We start from the raw sequence: 15,059 nt of genomic DNA, 5'->3' as shown, positions 1-15,059 counted from the left end.
CACAAAATAACACTTTTTAGGAATTTATGATGGGAAAATGAGCAGATATGTGGACAAAGATACTTCTAAATCAGAAAATTGTGGAAATGACCTGAATACCACGCAATAAAAGGCATGGATGTCACACGTGCTGGCGCACAACTGCACTTACAGACGCTGACATACACCCTCCTTACAGTCATTAAGGGAAAAAGCATCTTTTTTAAAAGCTCATGTACATGTGTGCATGTGGGACAATTATTAACTGACCATTCCTGAGTGGGGAACAAAAAATTACAAAAGCTTTCTTTTCTCTTTCTGCATTTTCTTTGTTTCATAATCAGGGGAAATTAATCTACCACCAAAAAACATAAAAACTTGACTGAGTGGAACATTTTATATTTTTATCTGTAAAAATTTAAGCACACAAATAGAACCACTAAATTGTATCTTCCCTCACATGGAGCATAAATCATTTTTACTCTTTGAGTGCACAGTCCTTTATTCCAGGGAAAACTTCCAGACTGAACTACAAAATGAAGGCAAAAACTCAAAACAGGGTCACTGTTTACCTTAAACCCTCTCGGCCTGGGAGTCCTGGGTAGCCTGAATCGCCTGGAAATCCCTGAAACAGAACAGGAGGTGACAACTGTCAGCGAGGGAGGGCGACAGCTTGCCTTGAAAAAAATCACAGAGAAGTACTTACTGGGCTCCCTTTTTCTCCCTTTTCACCGTCTTTTCCCGGCTTTCCCTGGACAATAAAGGTGCAAACATTAGGAGTACCAGGGCTCTGATCCAACACAAGTCTCTATGTCATATGAAACCCCTGGGCGAGCTGGCCACGCCGCAGTGATCAGTCATGGAGGCTATGTTACATAACCCTGAACAGAAGAGGACTTTGCAGTTTTTAAAAAGTGGAGGCTGATGAGCTCCAGATCTTCTCAGATGCCGATCACATCCGGAAGCAGAGCCAGCACCACGGGAGCTTTCCTATCGGCAGCTGAGTACTGGGTGGCTGACACACCGCTGATTCACTTAGATGGAGGGTCATTTCAGGGTAGGAACCAGGAACAGCCCAGCCACCAGAAGTGGGGGGAGGGGGACGGTCTCTGTCACTGAAGGACGTGGGGCATGGGAAACGCCTGGGCTCTGGGTGGTGCTCCCAGCAGGCTGGGGAGGCAGCGACCAAGGGTGCCCAGCGCTCTGAGCAGAGGGACAGGTGGCCCTCAGGGAGCGGCCGGCAGGGAGCACTGTCTCGGGGGTGGTCTGCTTAACAAGGGCCTCATCCCGGGAGGGAGGTCTCCCTGATGGTGACCGTCTTAGTCCGGCTCGAGGGCTTCAGGAAGGCCCTTCGGCAGGGAGAGACCCCACAAGCCCCGCCCCTCTGCTTACACGAGCCCGTGAGCCTAGAAACGCACGAGAAATGACTTCCCCATCCGAGTGAGTGGACTTCGGGAAAGACTTACTCGGGGCCCCGGTTTCCCGGGTTCGCCTTTCTCTCCGACCCCTGGCATGCCCTTGAAGACAAGAGGAGAAAGTTAGATTCATTCGTATAGTTAAGGGAAATATTAAGTAAATGCTGCATTTGAAGATGAAATAAGCTTGTAACTTAAATCCCATATGTTAAGGGCTTTCACACAAAAGAATTATCATCAGCAAGACTCTAGTTCTTACCTGAAATCCAGGTTCACCTTTTTGACCCTAAAATAATTTTTAAAAGAGAGAAAGGTTAGTTCTGTCTAGTGGCCAGATCCATTTTTACAGGCTACACCGAACGTGTCAAATAAGAAAAAAAAAAATCTTTTCCTGATGTATTGACCCAGAAAGTCAGGTTGGTCTGCAGCACTCACTTCCTGCCACTGACAGGGTTACGGACGTAGGACGGGGCGGAGTGAACACAGCTGGTTCCAGCAGCGGGAACCTCGGCCAAACCCCGCTGCCTCCCTCCTGCCGCCCCAGCCCACCCACCCTCGACGTGGCGCAGTTAAGCAGCCCTCACGTAGGACAAGCCTCAGACTGGTCTTGCTCCAGCCCAGTTCCAGCTACCTCTGCTGTCAAGATGCTGACACTTCAGGGATCGCCTACAAACCTGATTTCCAGGTCAGGGTGAATGTAACTGGCGAAACTGAATTTTGACCCAGTTTCTCTTTATCCCTTGGAATTCGCCCCAAACTGGAAAGCCAGCATCATGGGGCAGAGCAGCTCATACCTTCTCTCCTCTGGTGGCGAAGTCTCCCTTCTCTTTCATCTGAGCTTGTCCCGGCACGCCGGGGGGCCCACTGACCCCTTGCTCACCCTGTTGATGCAAAAATTGGGAATTTTGAGGCATAAACATAGTTACACAGAGAAGAAAATGCCAAGGGGGAAAGTCTAAAATAGAACATCTGTTTTTAAAACCTGACCATTCTCTGTTCTAGCCTGTCTGTGCCTCAGCAGAAAATCATCTGTAGGAAGATGGTACCCTAGGTGCACAAAGCCAGGAGGGGGCTCTGAGCATTCAGGGGTCCGGGCAGCCGCTACGTCCAGGACAACAGCGCCTGAGCACCTGCAGGACACACGGCCGTGCACACATCTGTGCAGACCGTGCAAAGAGACATGCGGCGCATATACACACGCTGGCACACGCGTGCCGGCCTGGCACATTGCATGACACGGAGGAAGGGCACCCAGGCTGCCTGTGGAGACGGGAGGAGAGGAGGTCACTGCAGGTAAGCCAGAAACAAGAGGAGCGCCAGAAATTTCTTCCTCAGGCTCCCAGTGGCCGGCACGACCGGAAGCACGGGGATCCCAGCTATCACACGGGGACTGAGGTTCAGAAAATCCACCTGCGTGGATGCAACTGCAGAGTCACTCTCCTGGGCTGAGATCTGGAGCGGGACGAGGAGGCCGCCGGTGAGTCAGGTCTGCCCTGGCCTCCCCGGCACCAGGCCACCGTCCACACCGGCTTGAACACAGATACAGACCCTGGGCTCTGCGGCCGGCGCCGCCGCAGTCCCAAGACTCTCCACCTGGCGAGTAGCACCCATCTCATTGGGCGGGTCCAGGGACAGCGGCGGAGAGACCACCAGGGAGCAGGGACCCAGCGTCGGCCTCTCTTTCTCCCAGGATGAGGTCTGTGCATCCCTGCCTCTGAGGCTGTCTCCTCCCAACTCTGGCAGGATGGGCTGTCTTTGCAGGGTTTAACATAGTTACGCTACTAACAGCCAAGTCCTAAATCTGATCTTTTTATAATAATCTAGGTTCAGCTTTGTCACTGCCTGGGAACATTCTGACTGGACGTTACGTACAGAGAGCTGGAATTAACAGCCTCACTGCATCTGCTGGTCGGACCCCACACTGTTATCCCAGTGAATTCTAGCCGGGTTTTTGAGAAAAGCAGCAGCAAATGCAAGAACATGCAGAAAAGCGTAACCATGGGTCAAGGGTCCAGAGTAGGTTCAGGGACAGGAGCCCCAGCGCGCTCGGAGCTGGGGGTTAAGCCTGAAAACTCTCCAGCGCGAGGAGCACTCACCTTGTCACCTTTTGGCCCTTGGAAACTCAAGCCCATTTGCCCCTGTTGATTAAAGAATAAGCTTCCATTACTAGAGTTGTCTACTTTGTCCAAAATCATCTCACAAACATGACATAAAATGTGGTAAGATAGGGTGTTTAAGGCAGCAACTCTGTCCCACAATGACCATCATGTTTTCAAGAGAGTTGTGATCACGTTGTATTCGATGTCTATTTTAAAAGTTTCTTTTAGATATTATTGAAAAAGAACCCTATTAAAAACCATTTTTAAGAAATAAATGAAGGTTTTTAAACTCTGGCTTTAGAAAACTAAGGAAAAGATCAACGATTTCAAAATAATGGCTAAGGGATGGATGGAAGGAGACAGATCGGCAGACGGACAGATTAACAGGTAAGACAGACAGGTCCAGCAACTGATGGATAGGCAGGCAGGTGAACGGACAGGTGTTAAATATAGAGACATAAACATAAACATAAATTTTCCAAAGCTTTTTAAAGAGACATACAGAATGAGTTGTAACAATTTCATGGCAGTCTTGTATTTGCGCCAAAGAAAGACAAACAAAAAAGTAAACCTTTACCTTTTCACCTGGAGGGCCGGGAGGGCCTGGGGGACCCTGGGGGAGAGAGCATTTTTATTAAACACGACTCACCGCTCTGGGAAGCTTTAAACACGTCCTTGGACTGAAGGTGTCTTCACACCTCATGATTAACGTGATCATTTATTGGTTCAATATTAAAACATTTTTTCCCTGTGCTACAGAACTGTTCAGCTTTGAATGTAACCAGAAATTAGTCCAGGAAAATAATTAACAGGGATGGAAATCCCTCAAAATCGCAGGGTGGCCCTATGGAACCCACTGACCTGAGCACATGCTGGGCCCTCAGACAGTGGACGGAATCACCAGCCCAGCCCTCTCCAAGTCCTAGTTTCCAGCGTGGGACCCATGTTTGCCCACTTTGGAAACCGCTGTTTATCGACTAAAGTTAAACGAATGCTTCAAGCAAGTAGACGCATGAAGTCAAAAAGCTTCCTGAGTTGGCAACAACATTTCAGAATGCTTTTTTAATAATCACGGAAAAGGAAAAACTAGTCATCTTTCCACACAAAAATGAGTCCATTTATTTACAAGAGTATAAAAGAGGTGACACGTGCAGGAATGGATGGAGGAATTGCGGGAGTTGACCCAAAAAAAGGAAATTTAAAAGACAAATAACGAGGTTCTCCTGTAGAGCACAGGGAACTAAATTCAACACCTTGTAACAATCTATAATGAGAAAGAACGTCTGTCTAACTGCATCACCAAGCTGTGAAACCTCACACAACACTGTGAGTCAGCCAGCCTTCAACAAAACAACAGCAACACGCGGAGGGGAGCAGCTCAGTGGCAGAACACGTGCTTAGCACGCACGAGGCCCTGGGTTCAACCCCCAGCAGCTCCATTAAAAATAAATAAATAAACTTAAGAATGATTTGCTTATTAATTTAAATAAATAATGAAATAAAGTAAATAAAAAGATAAGCCTGAAAAGCTCTCCACGGCTCCCAGGCAGGCTTGAGTGAGGACAGCCAACCCAGGTGCGTGACTCACGCCAAGGAAACGTGGCCCTGGACAGATGAGCCCAGTTAACATTAACTCCCTGGAGCTCCCAAAAATGTGTGAGTGGGAGGGGCTGACGCCGTCTTCCTATGAACAATTATCACTGGTGACGGAGGCTGGTGTCAGAGCAGAGCCTCTGGGAGGTTTCTCGTCTTCATACAAAGACAACATAGCATCCCGGCCGCCAGCCTGGCCCCACGGCCCACAGCAGAGCAGGCCCCAGGGTGGCTGTGTTTCCTACACGAGGGTCCAGGGCAGAGCCCACCTGTCCACCTCCGAACCCGCCTCCTCGGGCCACGGATACCGCCGGCACCCACGCGGCCCTCCGGTAATCACCATGCCGTCCGTGTGGGACGCCTTGGCACGTGGTACCAGTGTGAGTTACCCCTTTCCCCCGCTCTGGGAAGATGTAGGCCGTGAGCACCGGTCACACACTCCCTAAGAAGGAAGCTCATTCTCGAATCCAAATTAAGGAGATCATTAAGAGAGGGCGAAGTTCCCGTCCCATTTTACATCTTTCACACCTCAACACAGTTGTTCTCTGAACGACTGGCCACAGAGAGATGTCCCCCCTAAACTTACGGGAGGGCCCGTGAATCCCGGAGGGCCGACGGGGCCTTGCAGCCCTGGCAGTCCTGGTGAGCCCTGTAATTCGCCAAGAAAGAAAAGAATTAAAACGCAAACTGGGAGGAGATTCGGCATGTGCTTCGAGTTACTTAGCAACTGCGTACCGGCGCTCCGGGGGGTCCAGGGAACCCTCTTTCGCCTTTCAGCAGGGTCCCAGGTACATGGCCGAGGATTTCACCGGGGTCCCCCTGTGGGGTGGAAAAACAGGAGAGAGTCACAAATACTGGTATTCAAGGAAAGAAACTGAAAACCTCAGGAGTAACAGGCTGACGGCCTTAAGAGAAAAAGTACTGATTCCTGTGAAGAAGGGAGGCCTGCCTACGGACGGCCCCCGAGCTGGACCACCGCTCTCGCCTGGTCCCCAGCTGGCATCCCTGCCCCGCGGACTGTGGGCTTGCCAACCCCGACAAGCACGCCACTTCTGAAAATAAGGATTTATTTTATCTCAGTATGCTTAAAATATATTTGAATTACTTCTCCCTTCCCCCCTGCTGCTGTGTAAGTGTGTGGCATACACGTGACATGCACGGACTACACACACGCACGCTGCGGGCCCATGTCCCTGCACAGCCCTGCTGACAGCACTGCCCACGGCTCTGGCAGAGGAGCATCGTGGACTCACATCTGCTTGTATTTACCATCACCCCATGCTCCCTTTCACCGCCTATTTCCTACCTAAGAAACTGTACATAGCACTGAAAGTATAGGACTGAATTCTCTTTCAGTGCCGCAGACACGTAAATATGTACACAGGCAATCGATCAACCAAAGTGGTTTGCAGTGCATTTATTTTTACGGCGTCTGTTTTAAACAGACTCTTGTAATGAATACAGTAACATAAAACGCGTACCTTCATTCCTGGTAACCCCGGTGGTCCCTAGGAAAGAAAAAGCTGGTATTAGTTTCCTTTTTCTCAAAACATCATTAGCATTAAGACATAAATGCAAATAAAAAAAAAAAAAGGAAAGGTAATAAAATGAGAAAAGAGAAATTATGACCAAAGGAAGAAATTCTTAACTTGACAACCCTATACTTACGGGATTTCCAGCGAATCCAGGCAAACCCGGAGGCCCAACAGGCCCTCTGTCACCCTGGGGGGGACAGCAAACAGTCACTCTCGAGGGCGAACAAGGCAACAGGAAGTCACCCCAGATGCCCCCATCACCCCAGACACCCCCATCGGTCTCTCTACCCTGCTCTTCAGGGAGGCTTCATTTGTTGGTTAAAACCATTTTCTCAAAATTGTCACAAGCTACATGGCTCAGTGCTGCTTACAATGCAGGAATATAGTTGAGAATATAATTAACAAGGACAAGAATAATACAAGAATACAGATAATTCTCTTATTTGCTTTAGTAATAGATTACGGGTAAGAAATTTAGGGTTTCAAGCAATTTTAGGGTAAAAGTCTACAAAATGGAAAGGCACAGTGATGTCTTTCCTGAGCATTAAATGTGGGAAGACTGTGTTTCCTCAACAAATAAAGGTGTAAGGCATGTAACTGCAGCTGCGGCAACTAAAACTCTGTTCACAGCACGACTCCGCCCGACTTCTGCGTGCGCAAAGTGAGGCAGACATGCATCAGGCGGGGAGGGTCCCGGCTCTAAATTTACCTTCGTCCCGTTGCATCCTGGGATACCTGGGGGACCCGGGGGACCATCTTGGCCAGGAATACCCTGCAATTAACAAAGTGAAGGGGTAACCAAAACAGAAAGTCACCTGATGGACGGGGCCAGCACTCTCATCAAATGTCTCAGAAAGGAAGCAGGTGCGTTTTATATACATACAGGAAGTCCTGGGTTTCCAGGGTAACCAGATGCTCCTGGGGGTCCCTGCAGGGATGGAGATGAGAGAGTTTTCATTGGTCATTGGAGAACCTCATTTACTCCAGCTGATCCACCTGGCTAAGGGTGCCAGACCCTAACCTTTGGCATCCTGAACATCTACTCTAAACAGACAGGGCGTTCGGCAGGGGAGGGTCCGAGAGCCCAGCCCAGGGAGGCAGATGGTCTCGAGTTTCCACAGCGAATCTACACCAAAAGCTGATGATTAATCACTTCTAAAATCAAGGCTGCACACCCACAAAATAGCTCTGCCCTCATTTCATCCTTTGTAATTTTCAGATGATTGATGGATATAAAGACAATTCACATTAAAATTTCCAGCAGTTGGGGAGGGGAGTGCATGGCATAAGTCAGTTCACTGGGAGAAGAGACTCCAAGGTATTTCTGGCTGAAATTCGCATCTTCTCCACCCCAGACAGTTACGAGGTTATCCCCTGTCTTCTGCCCTAAGGACCCAGGAGCGCAGGTCACTGGGTACACTTCCCTTTCAACTAAGTAACAATGATAGGTTTAAAACGTTTACATTTCCCAGTGTCTCCCCCTTTTTCTACTTTCAAAGTCTGCATTCTTGGAATGGGAGAAAACACGAGCGAAGAGGACAAGGAGGCAGCGGCCCAGGATGTGGGCTCCGTGCTCCTTGGGTCTGAGTCCCCAGGGAGGGGCAGCCCGAGGGGGCGGCAGAGGGGAAAGAGGTGGGGCGGGGGTCGTCTGGGGGGAGGGAGAGGAGCCCTCGCAGGGAAGCACCGCTGTGTGAGCGGCGACCACCATGCTCGGCACCAGCGTGATGACAACTGTACTCACTCTTGTCCCTTTCGTCCCTGGCAGTCCTGGTTCTCCGGTGTCACCCTGGAGCAAACAGAAATGCCGTCATGACCACGCGTCACAAGAACACAGGCCATCTGGAGTCCACCCCCCCGCACTCATGACAGCCAAGCTCACCTTTTGTCCTGGTGGTCCCTGCGGCCCCTCGGGTCCCTGCATCCCCGGAAACCCGATGACACCTTGTAAACCCGGGAGGCCTCTTTCTCCCTGCGGAGGAGGAAGGACCCAATCAGACCAAGGGCGGGTGGGAGGAAACAGAGGAAGGAGATCAGACACCAGCCTCTCTCAGCATCGTCCAGCATCAAGCCCACCGCGGGCATCTGAGAAAGATGCCGTCAGCTGCGCCCCCCTCTCAGCCGACGCTTCTCTGCCGTCTGCGAGCTCCTCCAGGGCCGCAGTGTTCACGTGAGATGCCTGGCCCTGTGCTTTTTGCATTTTCTAAATGCTAAACAATTTGTTGAGTACATAAAATAAAGGATTCCCTTCACAGAGTTGTTTCTAGCCTCATTTGACCAGTGGCACCTCCTTGTTGTCAGCAGACAGAGCGCCGGGGTTTTGTGAGGGGACGGGAGCCCAGCCCGCCCTCCGGGGGCGCCGAGGCGTGGCTCCCCGCGGCAGCAGCGGCACAGGTGCCGAGACACCCTGTGCGGTCAGCAGCCTGAAGACAGGCTTCCACGAGCACCTCCAGGAAGTGTTTTGTTTTTTTGTTTTCTGTTTGCAAAGGTGGAATCAAGGTTTCATTATGGTCTCTGCACTTGTGGAGCAAGACGAAACAGACTTTATTTTTGAAAGGATGACTGTTATTCAGGGCACACACGTGACTGTAATTCAGAAACCCTGGGATTCCGAGCCGGAAGCCGGCCCTTGAAGGGTGGAGGCAAACTGCAGGCATGAAGAGAAGAGAGAAGGCCACTGAGGCAGGATGACGGTGAGCACATGGTGACAAGGACGGAGAAGCTAACCAGGAGAAGTACTGGGACAACGACACGGAGAAATGAGGCGTTACTGTTTGCTCCTGGAAATGCGGTTCCCTCCGCGGGCGCCGGCGGGCTGTGGCCCGGTGAGCGATGCTGGAGGAAGACGGTTGTACTGAGCTGCCAACAGGGAAAGGCTCATAAGCTTCACAAGAACCCAGGAAAACCCACTTTCTCCGCCGTGTGTGGACTTCAATATAATCTCACAACACAAAACTGGGAAGATGTGGTAACCATCTTTCACTGATTTTAAAAAGCAGAAGGCACTTTGGAGCTTTTGGGACACAGGCAGGAGGGGGGTGTTCCCCAGCGCCCCGAACGTTCCTCGCGGCTCGTCAGCCCGAAGCCCAAGTGAGCCGGCAAGCGACAGGCTCCGTAATACAAACATTCACCCCCCAGACGGCACGGACCCTGGAGTGACTGAAAGCTTTTCAAACTTGCACACAGGACCCAGCACAAAAACTCCCAGGGTCGTTTTCTGAAATGCAGAAGTGTGGTTCTGAACCTGGACTCCGACCACTGGGCCTCCATGGAGCGCGGGCGTCACGGCAAGAGCCGGGAGGCCAGAAACAGCGTGTGGGCGAATCTGGAAACTTTCAAACCCGAGGAGACCATCAAATACTAACCGGAGTAAAGGAAATTGAGCCCTGCAGTTTGCCCCCACCCCCCCGGACCAGCCGCACTCGGGGACCACCAGCAGAAGCCTGCTGGCACCTCCCCCAGCGCCCGGCCCAGGCCCCGACGCGGCACCGGCCCGCCTCTCCGAGGCCTGCGCTACCTGGGGAAGGAGCACATTCTCAGACCAAGACCCGGTCACCTGTAAAGCTCCTTAAATACATTCCTTCTTAACCAAAGACAACATCAGGTCCAACCGCACAGAAGACGAGCCAGGGACGGGCTGACACCCCACCACCTCCTCCCTTCATTCCAGTGTGGGCAAATTCTCCCCAGATCAGAACAGGGCTGAGCTGCAAAGAGCCGGCTGAAACATAACTGAGCACTGAACTGGGTCTCCTCAGACAACCTGCGACGGGAAGGAAGCGTGGCAGGCGCGTAGCCGACAGGCCCTCACGTGCATTTGGTGCTGTATTTTCAGTCCCGCGTTAGCACCGGCACGGTCACTATGAGGCCCCGTGCAGATAAGATTTTATAATTCTTATTCTAATCGTGGAATGCATGGAGGCCCAGAGCCAGATTAGCTGATTTCTACCAGTTTCTCACTGAGTCAGCACCAAAGCCAAAAATAGAAATGAGGTCAGCCTCCACACAGCCTGTGTTTTTTCTAGGTCACTAGAGCAAGCCGGTTCCCAGCAAATCTCCAACGATTCACCGCCATCAAGTTAGCCCCTTTTATGTCCAATTCACAGATGGAGAAATTAGGGTTCCGGTGCCTTCCTGACGTGTCACATGTCACTGGGTGACCCCGCGGGCTCCTGGGAGCCGAATTCCGAAATCTGAATTCCCGGTCCGTGGTTTCACCACAAGACCACATTCTTTCCCAAATGTCACCGGAACACGTAAGCGATCCCCATATCCCAAGAGTTTTGAAATTAAGGAGCCAGAGAGGAAGTGACTCCTCCGTGAACACCGCTTTGCCATCTCACAGTTTTTAATTTTAACTTTCCTAATCTTTTGTTCAAACAAAAAGGCAAATGAATAATCTAACATCCCATACCCTGTCCAAGACTATTCTGGGCACCAGAGCAAACGGACAGGATAAGCATTCAAACAGCCACACAATCAGCTGGCAAGCAGCACACGCTGGACAGGGGCCAGACTGTGCCTCCGAGCTTCCGGCAGATCTCCACGAAGGTGATGGGACAAAGGAAGAGCTGCACCAGTCGTGCAATGGTCATCCGTTCCAGTCCCTCCCAAGCCAGACTCTGCCGCCCCCAGAGCAATGCCACAGATGTGCCCTCTCGTCTGCTGGGGTTCAGCACAGGATGTGCACAGTGAAAACCATGGAGAGACAGGACCCCTGAGTCACCCCTTCCCCACGATGCGCCAGAGGACCAGTCCCAGAGGACGTGGCAGCCAGCGTGAAAGCCACAACCACTGTGAGCACAGCACTGGGCGCTGAGGCCCGCGCAGCACGACACAGAACGCTCTGATGCGACTGCACTTGACGGTTTCTTTGTGAATGTCAGTGCATGTCACCGCACTAATCAAAAAAAGGTTATACACCAACAGTGGAAATGATTATCACTGTTTCCCCAAAGGATGAAATTCAGAATTTGAGGAGAAAAAGAAACAAAATGCTACAAAGATGAAAGCATAGAGCTTCTTCCTTTTCCGGTAGGCGGCCTGAGGTGACCTCGAAAAATGGTTTGCTATTCACTTGACCCAGGAAACCCCACAAAATCATGCAAATCAAGAGTTTCAAATCTTCGTGTTCACTTTAAGAGCACTCGTGAAACTGCCCAGGCCGTTAAGGGTGCGCATGTCCGAAAGGCCACCAAGTACCTGAAGGGCGTCACTTTACAGAAGCAACGTGTGCCGTTCTGCCGTTACAGTGGTGGAGCTGGTAGGCGTGCCCAGGCAGAACAGCGGGGCTGGACACGGGGTCAGTGCTCCAGAAAGAGGGCTGAGTTTTACTGCACGTGCTCAAGAATGCAGAAAGCAATGCTGAACTTAAGGGCTTGGATGGAGGTTCTCTGGTCACGGAGCACATCCAGGTGAACAGAGCTCCCGAGCTGTGGCGCAGGACTCACAGAGCTCACGGTCGGATCGACCCTTACACGAGCTCTCCCTGCCACGCTGAGGTGATCCCTACTGAAAAAGAGCAGATGGTTCCTAAACCAGAAGCAGAGGTTGCACAGAAGAAAAAGATATCCCAGAAGAAACTGACGAAACAAAAACTTATGGCCTGGGAATAAATTCAGCAAAAAATAAATGCAAATAAAAGTAAAAGCAGAAAAATAAAAAAAGATGAAAGCATAGAGCCACGGCGAATAATCTTGGCATTCAAATTAGCCATTCTAAATTAGGAAGGAAATAGAGTTTCATGCATGGAGCAACTTAAAAATTTTGCATAATGTTGTCTACAGAAGGACATACTTTTTTTTTAATCCATAAAATATGGGAATAAAAAGGATTTTATAATAAAATTATGTCCCTTCCTCTTAAAATACATCTAGAAACAAGTTCATGATAGAAATCAAATGCTAGAATATAGTTTCCTTCAAATTTTAGTTAAATACCCAAACACAAAGCCCCCAAGATGGTGAGGCTGAAACAGTGCAGACGTTCTAAGGGTGATACAGGGCGACAGAACCACCCACAGCAAGACCCAAACTCGCCACGAAGCAGATCGAGATAAGCAGTCCTCAAAAATCTCACTGTCAGAGGCCGTCTTATGCTTCTTTCAACGGCCAACATGGGACCACTATCTTTAAGTCAAATTTTGAATTAATTTTTCAAATTTAAAGCAATACAATCATGGATGTCCGCAAGGGACTGAAGCCCAAGGAAACCAGCGGCCAGGGCGCTGGGCTCCGTCGCGGGGACTGACTGTGCCGGGCACGCCATCTGCACGTGCTCGCGTCCACCCGTTAGGACACACCCCGCCGGGATGTGGACGGAGACGTTCTGCAGCGGGGCGTCCACCTCCTGGAAGTCAGTACTTTAAAGGCAGGGATATAGTTTATTCACTCAGCATTTGGCACCAACTTTGAACCCAATAAAATTTGGGAGACGGATGAGGAACTAACCAGCAGTGTAACAGGAACAAAGGATGAGGTAGGCGTCTACCTACGTAGCCTACAACCTTTGAAACATAGTAAAATGTGGGTGCTGGGCGGGGGGGATCCCGGTCTCCCTTCCCAGAAAGCCCCACGGGCACCGTTAGAGGCTGGCCAACGGACACGCCACGGGCAGAAGCAGCAACAGGAGGGAGAGCTGCGGACGGGACAGGACACCGGGTCAGCTGTTTCTGGAGCCTGAGTTTCCCATTTCCAAGCCAGGCTGCAAATAACTGAGGGAACGAAAGTGTCTGCCTGTGGAGCCAGAGCTCACCAAGGGTTCAGTGATGGGGACGCGACCTCGGATGGCGGGTCACAGTCAATGGATGACTTGGGGACGGAGCCAAAAATTCCACAAGCCCCATTCCTCGAGCCCAACAACCATCAGACATCTGCAGGACCGCTTCCTGAAGATGCAGCTGGGAAAGCGGTGGGAAGGCGCCCATCCGTGTCACGGGGTCATGGAAAATCTCTGTGACGAGGGCCCGCTGGGTTCCATCCACACCACGAAGCTTAACATCGGGACAGAAATACTGCCCTGGCCGCAGAGAGGGGCGGGGGGGATGTGCAAGGAGGACCCTGGAAGGCCCGGGCCTCCCGAGGGGACGGCGTGGACACTCCCCCTCTTTTGCACCGTGAGACATGTGCCTGGATTCTTAAAAGACCGCGTGTGCTCGTCTAAAGTAGATGGCATTTCTGCAAACACAATACTGAAGACTGTGTTCGCGTGACCCCTGCAGCATCACTGTTGCTTCTTGCATTTCACGTTGTAACATTAAAGCAGGAAGGGGTAAACAGTCGAGCCCCCAAAGCCTGGCTGCTCCTTCCCTATCTTCGTCCCACGAACTCTCCTCCCTCAAGCCCCGGTGATGTTTCACTTGAGATAGTCAATATTAGGCATCTCTGCCTAGCGGGTCTTCAGCAGATGCGTGGCTTTAACAGTTACATCTGGGGTGGGGTGAGATGAGCATTTAAGAGGCTTTTCCTGGAAATGAGAACAATCCTCATCTTTACAATGCAAAGGATGAGAGGAATCAGAAAGTTGTATATAAGGGGGGAAAAAGCTCCTTAACCCATAACCTTCATGTGCTCCCCCTGGACCCACCTGCCTCTTCCAACCCACAGCGGCTGCATGGGCAGAGAGCATCCTACGTGGCCCTCACCACGAGCCCCTGGCCCCTCCACCCTCTGAGCGTCGCCAGGCTTGTGGTGGCTTTCTCCCGAGAATTCTGAAGCTGCAGGCTGTCGGGGTGTAGGAAGAACAGGACAGACTGGGTGCTGAGCTTTGGGAAAGGAGTTGGCTGGATGTCTAGGAAGCGAAGCAGAAGACTTTTCTCTCGCCGCCCACACCTGGACGGCAGCTTTTACTCTGGGCTTTCCACATCAGGGCTCTTAAACAGAGAAATCCCAACCCCTGTGGTTAAGTCCATCTTACGGATAAGGTCCGTCCACGCCCAGCTGACAGTCCACTGACTTCACAATGCCCACTGACACAGCACTGAACACAGAACTGTGTCCAAGTGGCCGTGTTCAAGGGTAGATTTCTGCTGAGTAAATCCTGATCAGAAAATTATTTGAGCCCACAATGAATTCTGGCACAATTCTAGGAATTTCAACATGGCTATGAAGTTGGTTGTTAGAGCTAAGCTCAAATCATACATAATATAAACCTTACAGAGGTAATGCAAAATGAGTGTTTTTTGATGAGTCAACAATTTGCAAAGAAATAGATCTGTAGCTACTTCCTGGTCTACAAAAATCTGCTTTGCACATCACCTTGTGAGATACGTACTCCTGAACTATGATGCCATCCACCAGGAACTGACACAACATTGGAAACTGACTACACTTCAATTAGAAAGAATTCTTTTTAAATAAAGAGTTCTTCACAAAATTCTTTCCAGAGAATCACCATTCAACCCGAATAACTCAAAAGAGCCCTAGGTACCTTCTTGGTATAAA

At 50.7% G+C, this 15,059-nt stretch overlaps 2 protein-coding genes across 3 annotated transcripts in view; one reads left to right on the top strand and one right to left on the bottom strand.

Moving 5' to 3' along the window:
• Positions 1-15,059, bottom strand: part of COL4A1 (collagen type IV alpha 1 chain) — a 128,996-nt gene that overhangs the window by 46,531 nt on the left and 67,406 nt on the right. The window contains exons 3-17 of one of the 2 annotated variants that reach the window (XM_032496661.1): positions 8,501-8,590; positions 8,363-8,407; positions 7,505-7,549; positions 7,331-7,393; positions 6,755-6,808; positions 6,568-6,594; positions 5,822-5,905; positions 5,673-5,735; positions 4,071-4,106; positions 3,491-3,532; positions 2,189-2,275; positions 1,654-1,680; positions 1,446-1,496; positions 686-730; positions 553-604 (exon numbers count right to left, since the gene is read on the bottom strand). In XM_032496661.1, coding sequence (XP_032352552.1) covers positions 553-604; positions 686-730; positions 1,446-1,496; positions 1,654-1,680; positions 2,189-2,275; positions 3,491-3,532; positions 4,071-4,106; positions 5,673-5,735; positions 5,822-5,905; positions 6,568-6,594; positions 6,755-6,808; positions 7,331-7,393; positions 7,505-7,549; positions 8,363-8,407; positions 8,501-8,590 — 811 coding nt within the window. Of the gene's footprint in view, positions 1-552; positions 605-685; positions 731-1,445; positions 1,497-1,653; positions 1,681-2,188; positions 2,276-3,490; positions 3,533-4,070; positions 4,107-5,672; positions 5,736-5,821; positions 5,906-6,567; positions 6,595-6,754; positions 6,834-7,330; positions 7,394-7,504; positions 7,550-8,362; positions 8,408-8,500; positions 8,591-15,059 lie in introns of both variants that reach the window. The other variant, XM_032496662.1, reaches the window with a different exon arrangement.
• On the top strand, positions 10,257-12,274 carry LOC116668627 (60S ribosomal protein L17-like). The gene is given in 2 exon segments (XM_032496668.1): positions 10,257-11,947; positions 11,950-12,274. Coding segments are annotated over 2 exon segments (552 nt in total). The 5' UTR covers positions 10,257-11,679; the 3' UTR covers positions 12,234-12,274.

This window comes from Camelus ferus, chromosome 14 (assembly GCF_009834535.1).
Source record: "Camelus ferus isolate YT-003-E chromosome 14, BCGSAC_Cfer_1.0, whole genome shotgun sequence".
Classification (NCBI taxonomy): domain Eukaryota; kingdom Metazoa; phylum Chordata; class Mammalia; order Artiodactyla; family Camelidae; genus Camelus; species Camelus ferus.
This window is presented reverse-complemented; position numbering and strand designations above follow the sequence as displayed.